Here is a 21,819-nt window from a genome sequence, read left to right on the forward strand (position 1 = left end):
AGGGCGTGGTGGGAGAATAAAATAGTGTGCCCAGCACAGCAAGTCACCGTGTCCGAAGCTTCGCGAGCACAGCGAGCAATGCAACGGGATGCAGTGCACTTTAAACTGGGAAAATGTCAACTGTGTTGACATTCGGGTCAAAAAAACTGTGAAATACCCCATGTCGACCTTTTAAATGTTGACATAGACGCTGTCGAACTAATGACCCGTCGAACTAATGACCTTTGGAGCTAGAACCGTGTCGACCTAGACCCATGTCGACCTTTTCCCACGTCGACCTAATGGTGTCGTCCTAATGACTGTCGACCATCATCCTGTAGACCAAATGATCCAACCCATACTAACCATCTGAAGAATCCTGACTGTCGGAGTGTCATACCACACTTGACATTTGACAGTCTGATTCCATAGACACAGCACTGCTGTTCAAATAATATTTATTATTACATCAGAATATTTAAAACTCAACTGCTGACTTTGTACAATATATTATAAAGTCAACAGTACGTGTTTTCACATAGACCAGGGGTGGCCAAATCTGTCCTCAAGATCTTCCAAAAGTTCATGTTTTTCAGCCTGTGTATCTATAGCAGCGGTTCCCAACCTGTGGTACGCGTACCCCTGGGGGTACGCGTCCACACGCTGGGGGGTACGCCGCGGCCCGGCCTGTAATGGCGGCCGTGCAGGGAGACTGTGTTTTATTATGTGCCCCGCTCGGCGCTCAGTCACAGCCGCCTGTCACATTGATATGTAGACTGACAGGCGGCTGTGACTGTCTATGAGCGCCGGACGGGGACAGGGCGGGGACACTCTGGGCGGCTGAATGAAGGAGCGGAGGCGGGCATAGAGGGAGCCTCAGCCTGGGAGACCACTCAGAGCAGAGTGGACCCGGTGTGGAGGCGGAGCTATGTCACTGTGTGTGCGACATGCGAGTGGTGACTGCCGGGGACAGAGGAGGGAGGTACCCGCGCGGTTATGCGCAGGACAACCAGCAGACCCACTCCACACGCTGCTTGGTAGCCTGGAGCCAGCTCAGCCAGGGCCCAGGAGGTCGGATTGACTACATTTATGTAAGTAACAAATTTTGCTGACTATGTGCTTCTGCTGTGGCCTTGGGGAGAGGGGAGAGGGGGTAGGGGGGAGGGATTTTGTCTTTTCTCAGGAGTGGGGCATACTTGTTACTGGCACTGTGGGGCATTGCTGGCACTGTGGGGCATTGTTGGCACTGTGGGGGCATACTTGTTACTGGCATTGTGGGGCATTGCTGGCACTGTGGGGCATTGATGGCATTGTGGGGCATTGCTGGCACTGTGGGGCATACTTGTTGCTGGCACTGTGGGGCATACTTGTTGCTGGCACTGTGGGGCATTGCTGGCACTGTGGGGCATTGCTGGCACTGTGGGGCATACTTGTTGCTGGCACTGTGGGGCATTGCTGGCACTGTGGGGCATACTTGTTGCTGGCACTATGGGGGTATACTTGTTGCTGGCACTGTAGGGGCATTGTTGGCACTGTGGGCACATACCCAGTACCATGGGGTCATACCTGGCACCGTGGTGGCATTCCCGTTTCTGGCACTGTGCGGGCATACCTGGCACCATTGGAGCATATGTGTATCTGGCACTTTTGGGGGCATATGTGTATCTGGCACTATTGGAAGGCTAACGTGATCCGTTGGAATATCTGTTGCTTCAGTAATAGAGATTTGACAAGGTTCTGTTATTTTATATGCCCTCTGCAGAATGGGCTGAGCTTATATTGTGGTCAAGTGGTTGCACTTTTTTTTTTCTCGTCATTGCCAGTATGACTTGCCCCTGTTAAGCCACACCCCTTTTTAGGCCACGCCCCTGAAAATTTCACGAGGGGTACTCATAAATGAAAAGCCTAATCAAGGGGTACGGGAGACAAAAAAGGTTGGGAACCACTGATCTATAGTAAGATGGAATGCAGCACATTTGAAAATGTGACAGTTAGAAATGACTACAGCTGTGTACCAGCTAGGGGATTTGGAAAACGTGGACCATTGGTAGATCTCGAGGACTGGTTTGGCCAGCCCTGACATTATCCATAGACCATGCAATTTCTCTTCATGTTGCAGGAGGAGGCTTATTTAGCTAAATTACAGCTGTAAAACATTCTATATCACTGTGGTAAGCAATAAAAAGAAATATTAGGTAGATAGACTGCAACCATATACAGTACTTTAGTGTTTATGATGAACAGACCCTTAAATGGTAACATACAGTGGGTTTATACATTATATGGCTGTCAGACAAGGCAGCAATGTTGGAATCATTAGAGCAATCATTTTCATCTGCAAATGTGTTGGAGTACAGATCGGAAGTATGATAGCAGAAATGTGAAGGGAGTTCCTGGAAGTGAAGGAGGCATGTTGTGGAAATCAGTTGCATGTGAACATACTAAACCATTTACATAAAAGGCCATACTCAAATAGAGGAACTGGACCTTCACAAAGCGGTGGTGGCATTTTTTGAGTTGGCCATCTTAAAAGTAGGGACAAAAAGTAAAATATGTGCCAGCCTGGCTGTACGGTTCTCAAATTTTTTTTATATTAGGATGAATCGTTAGACATTAAGGGTGATATTCTATGGGATGAGATCTGCGTTTTTTTGCGTTAATTAGACAACAAAATGGCGATATCGCATTTTTCCGTCAAATCGCCAATTTAATGGGATGCGCTAAGGGACTGAAATCATATATTATGTGCGTTAAGGCATGCGGACCAAAAGTGCGACATAAATTCGCATTTTTATCGCATCCAGATGTTTTCGTACAGAAAACTATACAACTCGCTTATTTAATGCCATGCGCATTTGCAAAACGCACTTTTTAGGTGTCTGATTATCGCACTTATTTCAGACCAGGTTCTGTTTGGCGAAATAGCCAGAACCCTGCACAGATCACAATGTTCTGTGCAGGGTTCTGGTGTTAAAAAAAAAAAAAAAACGGTTAAAATGAAAAAAAAAAAAACGAGCGCGGGGTCCCCCGCCCGAGCATAACCAGCCCCGGGCTCATTGAGCCGGTGCTGGTGACATAAAATCAGGGTCCCCGACAAATCGGGGTCCCCTTGATTTCATGAAACCAGCACCAGGCTCAAGGTCCGGCGCTGGTTCCCAAAATACGGGGGACAAAACGACTAGGGGTCCCCCGTATTTTAAGAACCAGCACCGGACCCAACCAGCCAGCAGGGTAATGCCACAGCCGGGGGACACTTATTATATAAGGTCCCGCGGCCAAAGCATTAACCCCCTGGCTGGTCAGCATGGGCAGGAGTCCTGGGGAAGTGGGGACCCCCCCAATGAAGGGGTCCCCCCCCTCCAGGACTTACCAGCCCATGCTGATAGTCCGGGGCTGTCCCTGATGCCCCTGGGCGGTGGGCATCGAGCTGATGAATTGTGTAAAAAAAAGAAGTAAAACTATTGTTTTCTACTGGCGAACTATGAGTCCCAGCAAGCCTACCCCGCATGCTGGGACTTGGAGAACCACAAGTCCCAGCATGCGGGGCATTAAAGGGCCCGCTGGCACTTGTAGTTCTACAGTACAAAAAATAGTTAAAGAAAACACACTGACACCCTGAAAAATAAAAGTTTAATACGCACAGAACACACACACACTGATACTTACCTACCTTGAGCCCGTAGGTCGGTCCCTGGATCCTGGGTCCGGGCTCCGGGGCTCCAGGGCAGAAGAGTCCGGTTCCGGGGCCTTGGTCCTGGTTCCGGGGCTGGTCCGGGGTTCCGGGGCTCCTGGCCTGAAGAATCCGGGGTCTGGGATCCGAGGTAGTCCCCAGGGGTACCTAAGGAAGGAAATCCTACTCACCTGGTCCCCGGCGACGACCTCGGCATCCTCTCCGGCTGAAGCGCTGCTCCCATCTGGTACCCGGCTTACAGGACTTTCACCGGCGCAGAGATGTTTCTTCCTCGGCGTCTGTAGACAGAATGATTTCTGGCCAATCAGGAGCCGAGAAAGTCGGCTCCTGATTGGCCAGAAATCATTCTGTATACAGACTCCGAGGAAGAAACATCTCTGCGCATCTAGAGCAGAGATGTTTCTTCCTCGGCGTCTCTAGTCAGAATGATTTCTGGCCAATCAGGAGCCGACTTTCTCGGCTCCTGATTGGCCAGAAATCATTTTGTCTACAGACGCTGAGGAAGAAACATCTCTGCGCCGGTGAAAGTCCTGTAAGCCGGGTACCAGATGGGAGCAGCGCTTCAGCCGGAGAGGATGCCGAGGTCGTCGCCGGTAGGGATGCCAATCCCGGGGCATTTTTTCAATCCCGGGAATCGGGATTGAAAAATGCTCAATCCCGGGATTCCCGGGATCCCGGGATTGGCATCTCTAATCAGTTCAGGCAAAAAAAAATGCTACAGAGAAGCCCTGTCCCCCCCGCTACAGCCGCCGCGCACATTCATTTACTCACAAGTCACAACGGCGGCCGGGAGCAGGGCAGACAGGGCAGGAGGCGTCAGCGGCGGTAGGCGGCCGGGAGCAGGGCAGGAGCAGGAGGCGTCAGCGGCGGTAGGCGGCCGGGAGCAGGGCAGGAGCAGGAGGCGTCAGCGGCGGTAGGCGGCCGGGAGCAGAGCAAGAGGCGTCAGCGGCGGTAGGCGGCCGGGAGCAGGAGGCATCAGCGGCGGTAGCAGCAGCAGCAGAGCCGCCCGGAGGGCGGGCGGCCGACGCTGCCAGGTCCGGTCCAGGTCAAAGATGATTCTGGAGCGGGTATGGGCAGTCCGACCTGCGCAGCGTGATGGTCAGAGGTCACGCTGCGCAGGTCGGACTGCCCATACCCGCTCCAGACTGCAGTCTGGGGATCAGGAGTGCTGCACGACGATCCCCCCCAGACTCTTGCAGCCTGCTGCTGCCTGTCACACTCACGCGGCTCCGGCGTCCTCCTCCGCGCTTAAGATGGCGGGCGGGGGAGCAGCTGAAGGGGCGGACTGTCATGACACGTTCTGAGGCTGCGCCGCGTGACCTCTGACGTCACGCAGAGCACGCAGCGCTCAGCCCGCCCCGCTCAGCCGCGTAGCGCGGCAGCAGCATCTCTCTGCAGAACGGAGCCTCTGATGGCGGCGCAGGTAACATACATAATTAAAGGTACAGCAAATCCCGAAATCCCGGGATTGGGGACTACAATCCCGGGATTCAAATCCCGCACATTTTGGCCTTAAATCCCGGGATCCCGCCGATCCCGATCCCGGGATTGGCCTCCCTAGTCGCCGGGGACCTCGGACCTTAAACTTTTATTTTTCAGGGTGTCAGTGTGTTTTCTTTAACTATTTTTTGTACTGTAGAACTACAAGTGCCAGCGGGCCCTTTAATGCCCCGCATGCTGGGACTTGTGGTTCTCCAAGTCCCAGCATGCGGGGTAGGCTTGCTGGGACTCATAGTTCGCCAGTAGAAAACAATAGTTTACTTTTTTTTACACAATTCATCAGCCCGATGCCCACCGCCCAGGGGCATCGGGGACAGCCCCGGACTATCAGCATGGGCTGGTAAGTCCTGGAGGGGGGGGACCCCTTCATTGGGGGGGTCCCCACTTCCCCAGGACCCCTGCCCATGCTGACCAGCCAGGGGGTTAATGCTTTGGCCGCGGGACCTTATATAATAAGTGTCCCCCGGCTGTGGCATTACCCTGCTGGCTGGTTGGGTCCGGTGCTGGTTCTTAAAATACGGGGGACCCCTAGTCATTTTGTCCCCCGTATTTTGGGAACCAGCGCCTGGACCTTGAGCCTGGTGCTGGTTTCATGAAATCAAGGGGACCCCGATTTGTCGGGGACCCTGATTTTATGTCACCAGCACTGGCTCAATGAGCCCGGGGCTGGTTATGCTCTGGCGGGGGACCCCGCGCTCGTTTTTTTATTTTTACTTTGCGCTTTCCTGCAAACGTGCGATTTTCAGACATGAAAATCGCACATTTTTAGGACTAAAGACAGCGCACCAATTCGCCGCAAATCGCACCACTTCGCACTTTTCAGCCTCCAAAACGCATCACATTAAATATGCGAATTTTGACTGAAAAGTGCGATTTAAAAAAGTGCGATTTTGCGGCGATGTGGTGCGCTAAAAAAACATGCGCATTTATCTCAAAGCATAGAGGGGGAAATTTACTAAAGGAAATTTGTAAAAAATAGGTGTATTTGTATCCAGAAATACACTTATTTTTGACATTTACTATCCCGAAAATACGGCAATTCGTATTCGTATGATAGCACATCAATACGAATATGAATTGCCGTATTTTCGGTATAGTAAATGTCAAAAATAAGTGTATTTCTGGATACAAATACACCTATTTTTTTACAAATTTCCTTTAGTAAAATTCCCCCAGAATGTCACCCTAAGGGTGAGATTTAATAGGATGAGAGATTCAGAAAGTGAGAGATTTGGTAAGAAATCTCATTTTTTTAAAGCGGCAATCATTTACACTGCAACACCAGTTTGATTTTGCAGTGTAACTGATTGCCGCTTTAAAAAAACCTGGAGATTTCTTACCAAATCTCTCACTTTCTGAATCTCTCATCCTATTAAATCTCACCCTAAAAGTCGATGTACAAGTTTAAAATGGTGTATCACAGGGATACTTTGCGTTATGTAGAATTTTAGAATTTTCCAATAAACAAGGCTGGCAAAGTGGATTTTATATTACCATCCGAATTCTTCTGGTAAATGGTTGTGTCCAGAAATAACTTATTTCAAATAAGTGACGCAGTAGTCCTGGATTGCCCTATAATTTCAAGGGCTTAAGCTTCCCATTTGGACGATCTTCCTCTGTGTACTGGAGTAATTAGGGATCATGCAGGTATCCCAAAATGAATTTGGTCCAGATGATTTGAGGGACGTCAATGGGAGAGTGGACAGGTCACAGCAAGTTAGTGGATGGTGTCAGCAAAAGTTGAATTAGCTCAACATGTTTCCCCTGATCATATACCTCCGACTTCCTCAGGAGCAAGTGTTGACTGTGAGCCCAGTGCTCAGTTTTATTGTCTATTTATTGTTTATTATTGTCTAAACGATTCACCTGTGAATCAATTACAACTAAAAGTACTTAGGAGAGCCTGGAAAAATAGTGTCAGATACCTAAGTATCTGGCACTTTAAGAAGCGCAATCCTGCTCAGAAAAAATTAGAATGTCCTTACAGTTTTATGAATATATAAATCAATTTATTAAAAAGCATATAAAGTGGAATCAATCCACACAAAGAATTATATAACAATACAATTGTGCACAATTTAACATACAGACATGACAGACAACATATAACATTTAATGCAATAAAAAGCTGGACTTGCTGGGATTGTCGTTTTGCTTGTAAGTAATACAGTCACTCAATTGAGAATGAAATAAGAGGCTTAATAGAGTCAGTGAAAAATTCTCATAGTTACCAGTCCTGCATGAACTTTCTGTGGTAGATAACCAAGGTTAGTCTCTCCAACTGGTATATTACCAGAGATGTACTCCGGAAGAAGCTATGTTGGAACCTTCTCCTGCTGGACCAGCCAGCTGGGTGGTATTTGTAATCCACAGGTAAAAGTGCGCTTGCAGAGTAAATATAGGACCGGCAGAGATTGGGCTCAAAAACGCGTTTCTCCGCCTGCTCGTGAAGTCGGCGGCTTCCTCAGTCTGAGAGCCGTCTTAAAAATATATAAAGTGGTAATTTTATTTATATAGGAGGCAGTATTATGGGATGCGGTCAAAATCCTGGCAGTCGGAATCCCGACGGTCGAAATACCGATGCCGGAATCCCGACCGCCGCAATGCCGCCACTCTGTCCCTCTATGGGTGTCCATGACACCCATAGAGGGAGAAAAAAATAGCGTTCCGAGTGCATCCATGGCCCCCCCTTGTCAGCATTGCGGCAGTCGGGATTCCGGCGACAGTGTTTAGACCGTCGGGATTCCGACTGCCGGGATTTCATACTGATCCCAGTATTATATAAAATATTATTCTTTTGGAAACAGAAACTATTGTTTTAAGATAGGATAGCTATTTGTCCCATATTGCGGGTTCACGTGACCCAGAAGAGGATGGTATGCATAATGAACAGTAATAGGAACAATATATATCATCTTGAAATAAGATTACTGGATGAAGGAAATAGAGTGGATGCCTCAGTGCAGTCTGGGACGCCAAGTGTACCCTGCCGCCAGCCACCGATTGCCGGTATAGGCGGAGATGACCCCATCAGCATCCCTGGCCGCATCTGTCACTTTGCCAGGCAATGGCCCCTGGCCACATGCTCATCACGTGACCCGGGCCGTGTCCGGCAGCAGAGAAGACATCCCCATATGCCCAGCCCCCCTGGAAACCTGTCGGGCGTAAATGCCTATGTCTCACGTAGAAACGTGATGACGATCTCCAGGGGGGTGGGCAGCACAGCCGGGGAAGCATCTTCTGCATTGTCAAGGCAACGCCCAACGGCTTGATCTCCCTGCTGGGAGACCAAAACTGAGGACCAAGATGTATATGAATAATTGAATTAATCTAATGTTGCTGATAATAACAATATATAAAAAATATATAAAAAATTGTAATACATATAAAAATATATATACAGGTTGAGTATCCCGTATCCAAAATGCTCGGGACCAGGAGAATTTTGGATAACGGATTATTCCGTATTTCGGAATATTTTAATATTTCAATTATGTATTTTGAAGTATCTTGCATGTATGATGTATAAACACATAAAATACACACAAATATATTTTATTACCACATAAAATACACACGAATATATTTTATTTGTTCAAAAAACAAGGTTTCAAAATATGAAAAAAATTTGTGTACTATCTCAGATATTGAATTTGAATGCCAAGCAATCATTTTCTTGCACATATATAGTGCCAGTTACATATCATGTCACCAGTAGTACTGTTACAAATGTCCCCAGTGAGTTTTTAGCAAAAAAAAAAAAAAACATTTTCACTTTCTGGAATGTATGGTTTTCGGAATAATTCGGATAACGGATACTCGGATACGGGATACTCAACCTGTAATAATATGTAGAAAGCAATAACAGAATAATAGATTCATATATCCATTATTAAATAGGATCAATACTTTTTATCTCCTTTTCCCTCCTTCCCTTTCTTTATTGTGTTTGTGATACTTACATTATCTTGTGTACTAATGGGGTAATATGACTTGCATTTGCTCTGAACACTGTAAAGCTCACTGCTGTTCTATCTCTACAGTATGTCCCCATGGTGTGTCAGTTAGTCCTGATAGGAACCAGACACGTGTGCTACATTTGTACAGATGGATGCATGCACGCATCTTTTCCTGCTTAAGATTGGGCACAAAAGCGCCTAGCAATAATAATAATAATGTATACAGGGGGATGCAAGTCACATCTTTCTACACTTACACAGAAATATAACCTATCCTGTTATTCAGGAAATGTTTCACTACACTCACAAAAAGTATTTACTGTATAATGTGGTAAAGCAGCTGCCTGCCTACACCTTTCCTGTGTAGCCAATCTGTCACACACTTGTATACCAAATATATGTCTTTCTTAAGAATTACATAATAACACTGGAAAAAAAAATGGGTCTTAATATTCATTAAACCACCAATTCTTATTGTATTGATCCATAGAACAGCCTGGAACAGTCACCCCCATAAAGTCCTATACGTAATAAATCTGGGCGCCCTGCTAGGAAACAAGTACCAAAATAAGCATACAAATGACAATACATACAGATGTGTCATCATACATCTAGCCTCAACACACCAAGCAGCTGGAGATGGGTGCCATGAGTGAGCTGAAACAATGAGAGTACTGCATTACACACTAAGGGATATATTTAATAAAGAGGGGTTTTCATAGATGAAAATTAATCTGAATAGATATAGTATTTTAGGGGATATAACACACATGTACTTACATATGATTTTTCATATTTATTTTTAAATGTTAGTAAATGGGGTTTTATTAGCCCTGGAAACACTGTCTTCAGCACAAAATGGGAGCAATTATGCCCCTGTTTACAAGAACACTCACTGAAGCCACCCCTTCCCCACTCCAAATGGACACGGCCTGTCAGTCAGGCTATGGTTGTAGGTTACTGCAAGTGTGATCGCAGGACTCTTTCTGGACATGCTCAACCTGTGCATGTGCGAATCAGTCACTATCTGTTTTGTATGGTTTGCATATAAATCTGAATCAAGCCATATGTATCACAGAAAGTTGCAGAACATATTGTTGGTATATTGATTCAGGTGCTTTCAGGCATTTCAGCTGCAATGAAGCATGATTTACTACAATAGCCACTTGACCCTATAACAATCAAAGGAATTTGGAATGAAGTATTATCAAATTAGGAGCAGTCACTACCGCTTGAAAATTCTGACTAAAAGACACAGATTTGTTTTTGTACCAGTAATGGGAGCATATTTATTTTATTTATTTACAGTTTCTTATATAGCGCAGCAGATTCCGTTGCGCTTTACAATAGTAGACAGTGATAAAACAAACTGGGTAACAACAGACAGCCATGGAGGTAGGAGAGCCCTGCTGCAAGCTTACAATCTATAGGATAGCATAGCTTATAGCCATCACTGTCCTAGAGCAAAGAAGTCTTATGGTGCCCACAGACACTACAATAATCAAATGCGTTTTGTACTTTTTAAGTACAAAACGCATCCTCTGTACAATGATCGGGTGCAGTTTAAGTGCCTCTGCGACGCGATGCGCGTCCCCGGCACCCCGATATTGTATGTCCAAAAAAGTATGTGCAGCACATACTTTTTTGGACATTATCGCACAGCATCGGGCCTGCTGTGTAGTGGCATACGATTAGTATGCTGTCCGTGCTTTTTTTTTTTTTAAACACGCCCCCTCCGCTGTCAGTCATCTGCTGCTGCGGCGCGAAGAGGGCTGTCACGTGGAGGCAGTACAGGCGGCAGCACAGGTCGGAGCGGAGCGGCAAGACAAGGCGGCTATCAGGTAAGGTTTTTTTTTTACAGGTGCCCGCAAAATTACATAGGAGCAGAGGCGTAGCTTTAATATTGCCCGCCCGCTCGCCTCAAGCCCGCCCGCCCGCTTCAATCCCGCCCGCAGCCCCCGCACACTCAGCGCAGGAACGCCAGCACCCCCCCGCAGCCAGGTAGACGCTGCACGGCCTTCCGGACCCCCCCCCCACAGGGTAATTTTGCTGTGGGTAGGGGGTATTGCTGGGGCTGAAGAGGCTGCAGTGAAGGTGCAAAGTGTATTTTTATTAAAGGGGTGCTGATGGACATTGAAGGTGCGGTGCGGGGGGGGGGGGGGGATTGGTGTTTGACACAGGTCTTTTTCTTTTATGGGGGAGTCAGAGAAGGTTAAAGGGGCCCCAGCAACTAGTGCAAAACTTAGATCAAATCGCATCGCACATACATTGTACGTGCTAAGTGCAAATCGCATGCTAATTGAAAATTGTATAGAACAATTGTATAGTCAAAAACGCATAGCACAGTACAATTGTAGTGTCTGTGGTCAGCATTAGAGTTAATTTCTCGAAATCGAAGTGCATTTTATGGAACACAAAATGGTCTGTAATAGCAACAGACACCTGGCGAGTAAATGTCATTGATGCACTGCTATGTTACAGTATGTGATGTTATATAAGTCACAGTCAATGGACATATGAAGATATGGTCACTTTGGATGAAGTGTTAAAAAGCTACTGAATGGGATGGTTAATGCAATATTAGTGACTGAGAAAGAGAAACATGAACTGATACAAAAAAACTCCCGGATGCTCAAACAGCACAATGAAAGGAAATATTTTATTTTGTTAACATTCATAGTTACTATCCTAGTAAATGTATAAAATAACCCTGCAGCCTGGCATCCATTTGTAATGCAGGTAGAAAATGATGTTCATCACTTGTAGTAGTGTAACAATTTGCGGTAAGTATTGAAATGACCCGTACCATGTAAAACTTATCCAGCATAACATTTTTAATACTGTACAGCAAAATTCTACATTATGAGCCTGATTATTTACAATTCCGAACAGGGTGAATTCCCATTGTGGGGAGTCTGCACATTAGAAGACCCCAGGAGTGAAGAGCTTTGGCGAGTTTCACACTCACCAAGCCGATCGCTCCAGAGGGGGTGGGTGTGGGCAGACATTGGGCCGGACCAGGGAAATGCCCAGCGTTTTATGGACACCCCTATGAAAACGCTTGGCATTCCCCTGGGAACATGGACAGGCTGATGCCGGGGGCAGTTGGCTGATGGTCCCTCTTCGGCAGACACTGAAGGAAATGAAAATCAGTCTAGACTAACATTTATTTCCAAAGGGAAGAAAAATCTATCGCATATATTCACACTCATGGTACTGAGAGGATTCAACAGGGGGGCTCGCTAAAGAGCAAACAACCGCTGATTAGCGAGCCTTACTGAATAAGGCCCTATGTGTCAAAAGTGTACACCAGGCATAAAATGATGCCTGGGGCTTGTAGAATTTCATAATGTACTGTAGTTTGTTTTCCTACAGGATACAGTAATATTGAGTATAAAAGGGACCCATATTTACTGTACTGTGCACCGGAGCACCTGTCAGGCCTTGCATTGTATCCCTCTATCACAGGCTTTCCCAACCACGGTCCTCAAGGCACACCAACAGTGCAGCTTTTAGTGATATCCAGGCTTCAGCAGAGATGGTTTAATTAGAAACACTCAGGTACTAATTAAGTCACCTGTGCTCAAGCCTGGATATCACTAAAACCTGCCCTGTTGGTGTGCCTTGAGGACCGTGGTTGGGAATGCCTGCTCTATCACAAAGGACAGATCTCATCAGGATGGCTGTCTATTGCAAATTTCTTGATGCATATTTGCATTATTTATTTTGGTACATGATAAGTTGTGGGATGTGCCGCACTGCAGATACATCCTGCCCCGTAAGTCACAAGCACTGCAGGAGTCTCTACCTACAGTATGCCTGTGTGGCCTATTATCATGCTTACTACAGTAATTTGACCATTGAGGGATAGGGAGCATTGGTTACAGGAGGAATGTAATTGGAGGGAGAGGGAGCATTGGTTACAGGAGGAATGTAATTGGAGGGATAGGGGGCATTGGTTATAGGATTCATGTAATTAGAGGTATAGGGGACATTGGTTATAGGATGAATGTAATTAGAGGTATAGGGGACATTGGTTATAGGATGAATGTAATTAGAGGTATAGGGGGCATTGGTTATAGGAAGAATGTTATTGGAGGGAGAGGGGGCATTGGCTATAGGATGAATGTAATTGAGGAATAGGGGGCATTGGTTACAGGATGAATGTAATTAGAGGTATAGGGGCATTGGTTACAGGATGAATGTAATTGGAGGGATAGGGGCATTGGTTATAGGATGAATGAATATGAATTTGTAATATAAAGGTATCATTTTAATTTTGCCAGCTGTTTATGTCTCTACTGTTTATGCCATTACATGTAGGACCTTATTCAGGTCCATACGACGCTAGTCTGCGCTCGCATGGGGACCGATGTTTTTTTTAGTGCGCTGGGCATTTCCATGGTAATGAGGCTGTGACACGCCCATTTCCGTCCCAGCGTGCATGCATATGTAAGTGACTTCAAAGTCACTTTTATATGCGTGCACCTTCCACATCTATCGATGGTTGGTGTTCCACGCAGCATGCAAATGGATATTTATTTTAATCATCTATTTGCAGTCTGTGCGTGGGGACATACGCAACAAGGGGGGGGGGGGCGGGCGGTGGGACCGGCATTCGCCGTGCAGGGTTTGGTGGACTTGCATAGCTGTGAATTCGCAGCCTTGCGAATCAACCAGAATAACCCCCGTAGTGTATAAGACCCATCACAATGTGTATGTGAAGGATCTTATAAAGGCACAAGCTGGTGGTCATATCTGATATTGCACAAGGAGAGTCTAATTAAGGGGAAGATAATTATATGTATTTCCTAATACAACAGATTGTAAAATCGTGCCTGAGAAACTACAGTGTGCGATTATAAGAAACCGCAATGATTGCAGGAATATTTATGTATGGAGGGTGCCGGACAGGAACTTAGAAATGTATTTCATTAAGTACATGCAACAGGGACTATGTAAAAACCGGACCCGGACAAGACCCCAGACCGCCGGACGGACAGCAAAATCTGCAGTCCAGAGTTTGTAGTGTCCGGTCCGGGGGTGTCTTGTCCGGGGGGCATCCCTATGATAGCTTTCACCAGGGACATGGGGAAGGGGAGATTACAGCCTCCCCGGGTGGTCCGGACCGTTCCAGTTTTTGCTACATAGCCGGACCATACAGGGAGGCTTTATTCTCCCCCTCCTCCTCTCCTTGGTGACAGTTGTTACAGGTAGCCCCCCAGACAGGACACCCCCCCAGACAGGACACCCCCTGGTACCGGACACTAAAAGCTCCGGAATGCAGAGTTTGATGTCCGGTCCGGTGTTCCGTGGACTTGTCCGGGTCCGGTTTTTACCCATACCCCATGCAACAAAAAAAACAAACTGCTATTTAACAGATGATATAAGCAAACTACTTGTGACTATTGTACATATTTTCACCAAACCAGCAATGCCCAGCATAATAGTATCCTGATGCTCATACAGAAATCCTGAAAGAATTTGATTGAATATTAAATGCTATTGCTGGCTATTTTGATACATGTATCTGAAATAAATGTTGCAAAGTGTTACAGAATGTCATATATATATATATATATATATATATATATATATATATATATATATATACACATACATTGGAGGAAAAGGGCACTCACCACTTTAGTAAAATTTTTCAAACGATTTTTATTCCATATAGGTAAATGCTGACATACCGACGTAACGTTTCTGTCCAAACTGGACCGTCATCAGGATATAATGCAGCCAAATTAGATATACATCAGACAACCGACCTGGCATCCATCCATCCTCTCATGGGGATGGATGCCAGGTCAGTTGTCTGATGTATATCTAATTTGGCTGCATTATATCCTGATGATGGTCCAGTTTGGACCGAAACGTTACGTCGGTATGTCAGCATTTACCTATATGGAATAAAAATTGTTTGAAAAATTTTACTAAAGTGGTGAGTGCCCTTTTCCTCCAATGTATACTTTGATGTTCGGTCATCTGTAGGAGCACCTCCCATTCAAACCTGATACTTACTAGAGTGCGGACTTTACATAAAAATTAGGTACATGTTTCCTAGCATGGCCACAAATCTTAGCCATCGGGGGTAATTAGAGTGGCCTGCGACGCGACCGACGCGATGCCCCCGATTTTTCCATTGAAATGCATTGAAAACAGTGAAAAATCGGGTCAGTCGCGTCGTGTGCACCTAAAAATGCTTAAATGGTCCAGACGCGATGCCCCCGATTTCCCCATAGGGAACAATGTTAAATGCCTCAATTTACCCGCGATGACCACGATTTCCCATAGGAAACAATGTTAAATGGATGAATTTACCCAAATCAGCATAGGAACAATAGTAAATGGGCCAAAAACACCCCTGAACATTGAAATGTCCCCCCAAAAGTAGTTGACGCCACCCCGCCATCAACGTCAACCCGAAGCGTGGCGAGCGCAGCGAGCCCGCGAGGGGCGGCGGTACGCGTCCTCCGACCTTTTCATGCCCTACTATCCACTAGGGCGTGGAGTGAGAATAGAATAGTGTGGCGAGCGCAGCGAGCCACCGAGCCCGAAGCGTGGCGAGCGCAGCGAGCCCCGCGAGGGGACGCGGATACCTTCACAGTTATACGCGTCCCCTCGCGGGCTTCCCAGGTGTCCGCGTCGCCATGGACACCTGGGAAGCCCGCGAGGGGACGCGTATAACTGTGAAGGTATCCGCGTCCCCTCGCGGGGCTCGCTGCGCTCGCCACGCTTCGGGCTCGGTTGATGGGCTTTGGAGTTGATGTCCGGCCCAGCGGTATGGGGTCTTGTCCGGGTCCGGATTTTACATAGTCCCATTGGTGCATCCTGCCGTCAATGACAAATTAAACATGACAAAATACCCAAGGCATGGGTAGAGTTCCATTATGTAAATCATGATCCACTTACTGGCATAGGTCTCTTTCTATAACTAGTATTTTCATTATTTAATATAATGAGCTTATATAGAATTTGTAAAAGCAGAAACTGTAAATTCCTGCTACTTCTCTAAAGCTGGGAATGTCTGGTAGTTTTAATTGGGAATCCCCCGAGGTTGCCTCAGCTAACAAGCCCCTCTCACTGTTATTTACAGGCAGCTAAAAGCCACTGGTTATTAACCCTTTGTAAAGACTGATAGAGTAACAGAGGAAGAAAGAGAAGTTCCGCTTCCTTTAGTTATAGACCAGCAGAGCAGCAGCGATCAGTGCCACAGCCGGGGGGCAGAAGTCGTCCTGGAACAAGTTCAGCAGCTGGTACTTTTACCTGCTTTATCTGTGTGTGCTCACTGCTGTGCCCAATACATCCCTTGTGGCAGTGCCAAGCCAGCAATGCTGCTACTGCTATGTAATGCTGCCATGTGTGTGTAATGCTGCTCTGTACTTACAATGATACAGATGCCTGTGTAATGTAACGCTACCCTGTGTCTATAATACTGGTCTGTCTGTGATGCTGCCCTGTGCCTGTAATGCTGGTCTATCTGTCTGTGATGCTGCCCTGTGCCTGTAATGCTGGTCTATCTGTCTGTGATGCTGCCCTGTGCCTGTAATGCTGGTCTATCTGCCTGTGATGCTGCCCTGTGCATGTAATGCTGGTCCATCTGTCTGTGAGGCTGCCCTGCCCCTGTGCCTGTAATGCTGGTCGTCGGTCGGTCGGTCGGTCTGTCTGTCTGTCTGTGAGGCTTCACTGTGCCCGTTTGTAATGCTGGTCTGTCTGTGATGCTGTTCTGTGCCTGGAATAGTTCCCATGACTGGGATACTGCCCTGTAACCCCCACCCAGTACTTTGCCTCTCTCTCTGCACTTGCAGCTTTGACAGCTGCATCCCTCTGCTTCATGCTCCCAGTGTCCTTGTATCTGGCACTATATACAGTTCCCTGTTCCCCCTTCCCCCACAACCCCGTCCTCTGACTCCTGCACCTCCCCTCAGCCAGCCTGCTGCTCCCGGTTATCGCTGTCATGGAACCTACTCGGAGATTCACTAAGAGCATCCTGAAGCCGGGTGTTGCTGCGGAGATCAGAGAGAGTGCCTCCAGGGCTGTGCACCGCAGGGTGAGTGAGTGCTGGGGACTGGGGGTACCTGCATTCCTGCCTAGGGTTACAATTGGGAAGGGGGGGACATCCTGCATGGGTAATTATAAACTTAACGTTGTTTCCAAAGTCCTAGGATAGCATCTAGGCATATATCCTACAATAGACTAATGTAATAAATATACATTAAAGTTTATGATATGAGCACTCAGTACAAGCATTACACTGGTAACATTGTTCTATGTACTGTGCAGATAGTTACAGTGGGAAAAGGAAACGTTTGTCATTGGTTGTTCTCTTTCTGTAATGCATACACTGACCATGCACTACTAGGCATGGTGGCCACATTAATGTTATTAGCCAAGTTATAGAAAATATACTATAGGATTCTTCTGCTAAACAAAGATTCCATTTTCATGGTAGAAAGTCAGAGTACTGCTAGATTACGCTAATTAGTGTAGAATACATTTTGCACTTCCTTCTTGTTAATTGTTTTATGCCTAAATTGAACAAGTATTTATCATACTGTAGATATTTGACATACAGCACATGGCCTGAGACTGAATTGTCTGCAATGACAGTTCACATCTCAAGTGTCACATGTGTTCACTAAACAATGTGCAATTGTGGTCCTATCGCCAGCAGCGTAACCATCATCAGGCTGTATATTGTACAGGCAGAATACTGTACAGCCTGGACAGTAGTACAGTACTGTGTATGTATCTTGTGCTTGTCTGCTGCTGTTTGCACAGTAAATGTACTTGGCTTACATTAGTCCCCTCTTCACTGCCCATCCTGTCTTTCCAGGCTTTGACAAGCATAAGTATGACAGAGGGATTTTACATATAGCACACTTAGCAAATTGGCATCAGCCTCAAAAGGTTCAAATGACACCTGAATATATATCACGTTTTATAATATATCAGACTATAGTATGAGGCTAATGTAACTGGACTTTGTTCTTTTGGCTAAAAGTAACAAACAAAATCTTTATTTCCTTTTTATTGGTTTAATTAATAAAATACATGATACATTAAGTATATGATTTTTTATTGGGCCCATATGTCAGCGGGGCTAAGAACTACAGTGTCTGCAGCACATACAGTGATAGTGTCTGATTTCTCTTTCTCAAGAACCAGGCTAATGTATGCCCTTGGGAACGATATCAGTATGTGAAGGACAAGTTCTCATGTCACTTTAACCGTCCCCTTGTGTAATATAGAGCAGGAAACACAGTTACTCTATGTGTGAAGGGGAAGATATCAGTATTTATAAAATGTTTTCTGCAGGGTTATTGTACAAAGTCATGTGCGCTTGTGAGTGAAAGCATTACAGAATGCAGAAGGCACACATTCATAGGCACTAATGAAAATATCACTATTACATGCTGCATGTACAGTAAAGGCAATACAAGTAGAACTATGTGTTAGGCATGTGTGGGAAAATACTGATTATTAGGCTGCACATTTTAACAGAAAGTTTGTTTAATAAACTTGGGCCATCGATTTTCCCCATCATCGCTGTGCAGACATGTTGGGCAAAAACAGAATTACAAGTGAAATAATTGGCTCCACCTGTGGAGCCAACTTAAAATTTGTCAGTGAGTAATGAGTGCAACTGTGCACCTGCCGGGTGACCTGGAAAATGTGAGCTGTTGGAGGTACTTGACGACTTAGTTTTAGAAGCACTGACTTTAGACCATCTACTTTGCCCTAAATATATGTACACGCACACACTTATAGACTAGGGTTAAGTTTTGTTGGGAGCCTACCAGTATATTTCTGGAATATGGGAGGAAACAGGAGTATCTAGAGCACAAGGGGACAATATAAACTCCACTTAAGGTTATAATGCTGACACAGTGTTATAAATAACTTTACAATAAAGGGGTGTATTTAATGCTGTGGGCGAGCGGTGACAGCGAGCAGGGCTTCCTGCTCGCTGTCACCACTCGCCCTGTCATTATTCAACTCACCCCCCTCATACGCCAACTCCCCCTCGCTCCATTTTTTGAGCGAGAGGGAATTTGGCGTATGCGGCTCCAGAAGCCGCAGGTCTCGCTATTTTGGGGAATTCTCGCCGTCCTGTGACGGCGAGGATTTCCCCGGAATGTTGAATAGGGCGAGCAGCTGGCGAGGGGGTTAAACAGCAAGGATCGCTGGTTTTCTGCAATCCTCGCAATCCTCGCTGTTTAACCCCTCGCCGGCCGCATTGAATACTTCCCAAAATCCGTAATCTCACGGATGTGGTGAATTAGGTCGATAATGTCTGTTTTGACACCAAAAGTTCAACATGCACAAGGCCAGCAGCCACAATGAGATTAGTTTTTCAAATTTTTTGTGTCACTGTTGACACCTGAGCACGTAGGACCCCAATTGATGTACCATGCACCCTTTTATGGCTCGCTTCACTTGCCATGCTTCGGGCCAGGTGCCTCCCTGCCCTGGCATACTTTACCATTCCCAAACTTGTGAAAAAGTTAAAAAAATTCACCAAAAACTCCCATGTTGCCAAACATAGCCACAGAGGCGACACTCCCAAAGGCAATGGAGTCCCATTCCTCCAGACTCCAAGCCCTGAAGGGGCAGCTGCATGTACAGCAGCACTTGTGTGGTTCACAGCTTCATCCACTGCTCTTTCAACAGAGTTCTGCAATGCACTCACTGCTGCTAGCTAATGAGCTCTATCCCAGGAACTCTGCTAACACTCGGAATAAGAGACCGGATGGCTTTTGCGCGGTACCGCTCATCTGCAGCTGGATGGCGTGATGGTACTGGCCAACGAATGTGGATTCTGCTTGCTGCAGACTCATACCCTGACTCACCGCATAGTTGGAGCACTGCCAATTCATAGTGGGCTCCGGGCCCTGTAGACTGGCTAGGAGTGCTATCTATATCATTCTGTAAGTCGTTTTCTTGTTTTTCTCATTTGTTTCTGTGCTCTGTTAGGTGCTGCGGAATCCTTGTGGTACCATATAAATCAGGGACGGGGAACCTTTGACCCTCCAGCTGTTGTGGAACTACACATCCCGGCATGCTTTGTTACAGTTTTGCTATGTGGCAGAGGCTAATGGTGAATGCTTTGCTGCTGTAATGAGGCCAACACACAGGGCAATTTGAGGGCATTTTCTAAGTGATCTGACAAGATAGCTAAGATAATGCCCCGACATCACTCCGTGTGTAGGGGCCATAGCGATAACGATGTGCGGCCCCATGCGTTGTTTTTGCCCGGTGATTAATATCCAGCATGCTGGATAAATCTAGTTAAATTACCGGTCAGGGCCAGTGGAGGTCATTCCAGTTATACTGCTGCTTTGCGAGCCTTGTATTGCTGCCCACCGGGCGTGCAAATGCCCATCTCACGGGATGGCCCTGACAGATTGCTCAGCGCTGTGTGCTGAGCGTTCTAGCATCGCTCAGATCACTTTGCAAAATCTCCTCATGTGTGGGCCCCTTAAGGTTTTTGTAAGGCATCAAGCATTTATGCTGACCCCAGTAAAGACAACACATGATGTCCATAGTCACTTCTGAGTCTGTAAGGATGCCATGAAGTACACTTTGTGAAACGTACATTGAGGTACTGTAATTTTCAATGTGGTATCAGATGAATTACTCAAGATATCCTGTATGCCAGGAAATAATGTATTTGTTCCTCGAACGGATAGGGCTGAATGTTATTACGCAATTCTCCTTTAAGTTTGGGCTCAAGGATTTCCAGGTGGTTGCTGGCTTGTAAAAGTGCAGTTAGTACCTTACTAACCGTATACCTGACCACACAAAGCACACTAACGTGTGTCATTTACTTGTCTACGTTTGTAAAAGCATTTCAGGGAGATAGTGTAAGCCCTCGGTGTTAAAGTGAATGTGTGCCTTACAGCATTTACTTCTTAACAAAGACATACTGTACTGTAGTGATACTTTTCATAAACTCATCATCGGTATCTCCAGGCCCACACTTTAAAACTTACCAAATTAACTATAACTTAACCTTAACTTATCTAATAACTTAACCTAAAATAAAGACACGGACACAAAGTGCTGGCGTTTCAAAATCAATGTCAAAATTTATTTTGACAGTTAACTATATAACTATAATTGGTGGCGGCACCAAAGAACGGTCAATATAGGAAAGTGGGGGTTAAACATCACCATGCACACACATCGCTGGTGATCACTCTGCCTACACAACCACCCGGGCAGATGGTGTGGCCATCCCCCATGCAGAAGCATGGCCCATGACAATCGATGTCAAGGGAGAGTGCACCCACTATCTAATACACACAGATCTATTAGAGATGACCGTTCTTTACCGCCGCCGAAGAAGTAAAATAGGGAAGGGTGGGTGGGGCTTCTCAGGACAGAGGCAGATCACTCTAGCATGTGATAACTCCTAACCATTCTAACCCCCCCCCCCCCCTGCTCTGATAGGCCTTATGCCCACCTTCATTGATAGGCCTTATGCCCACCCACCATGACACATGAGTAGCTACTAAAGTGCAGCCTGCAAGAACTCTTCATTTTATGTCTACCTCACTGCTTAATCAGCATTCGGTGTTTCAGTGCATGTATTGTCTTGCATTCACAAGTGCTTCCAGTGGCCACGATAAACTTTATTTGATAATCCATGGAGCCATAGGAATTTTTGGGGCAGAT

General features: G+C 46.2%; 1 protein-coding gene across 2 annotated transcripts in view; it reads left to right on the top strand.

Annotated features, from left to right (window-relative positions):
* Positions 1 to 16,334: 16,334 nt before the first annotated feature.
* DOCK10 (dedicator of cytokinesis 10) overlaps positions 16,335 to 21,819 on the top strand; it is a 341,015-nt gene continuing 335,530 nt past the window's right edge. The window contains exons 1-2 of one of the 2 annotated variants that reach the window (XM_083177979.1): positions 16,335 to 16,394; positions 17,067 to 17,188. In XM_083177979.1, coding sequence (XP_083034105.1) covers positions 17,096 to 17,188 — 93 coding nt within the window. In that variant the 5' untranslated portion in view covers positions 16,335 to 16,394; positions 17,067 to 17,095. Of the gene's footprint in view, positions 16,395 to 17,066; positions 17,189 to 21,819 lie in introns of those variants that run through there. The other variant, XM_083177977.1, reaches the window with a different exon arrangement.

This window comes from Crinia signifera, chromosome 3 (assembly GCF_055691185.1).
Source record: "Crinia signifera chromosome 3, ASM5569118v1, whole genome shotgun sequence".
In the NCBI taxonomy this organism is placed as follows: domain Eukaryota; kingdom Metazoa; phylum Chordata; class Amphibia; order Anura; family Myobatrachidae; genus Crinia; species Crinia signifera.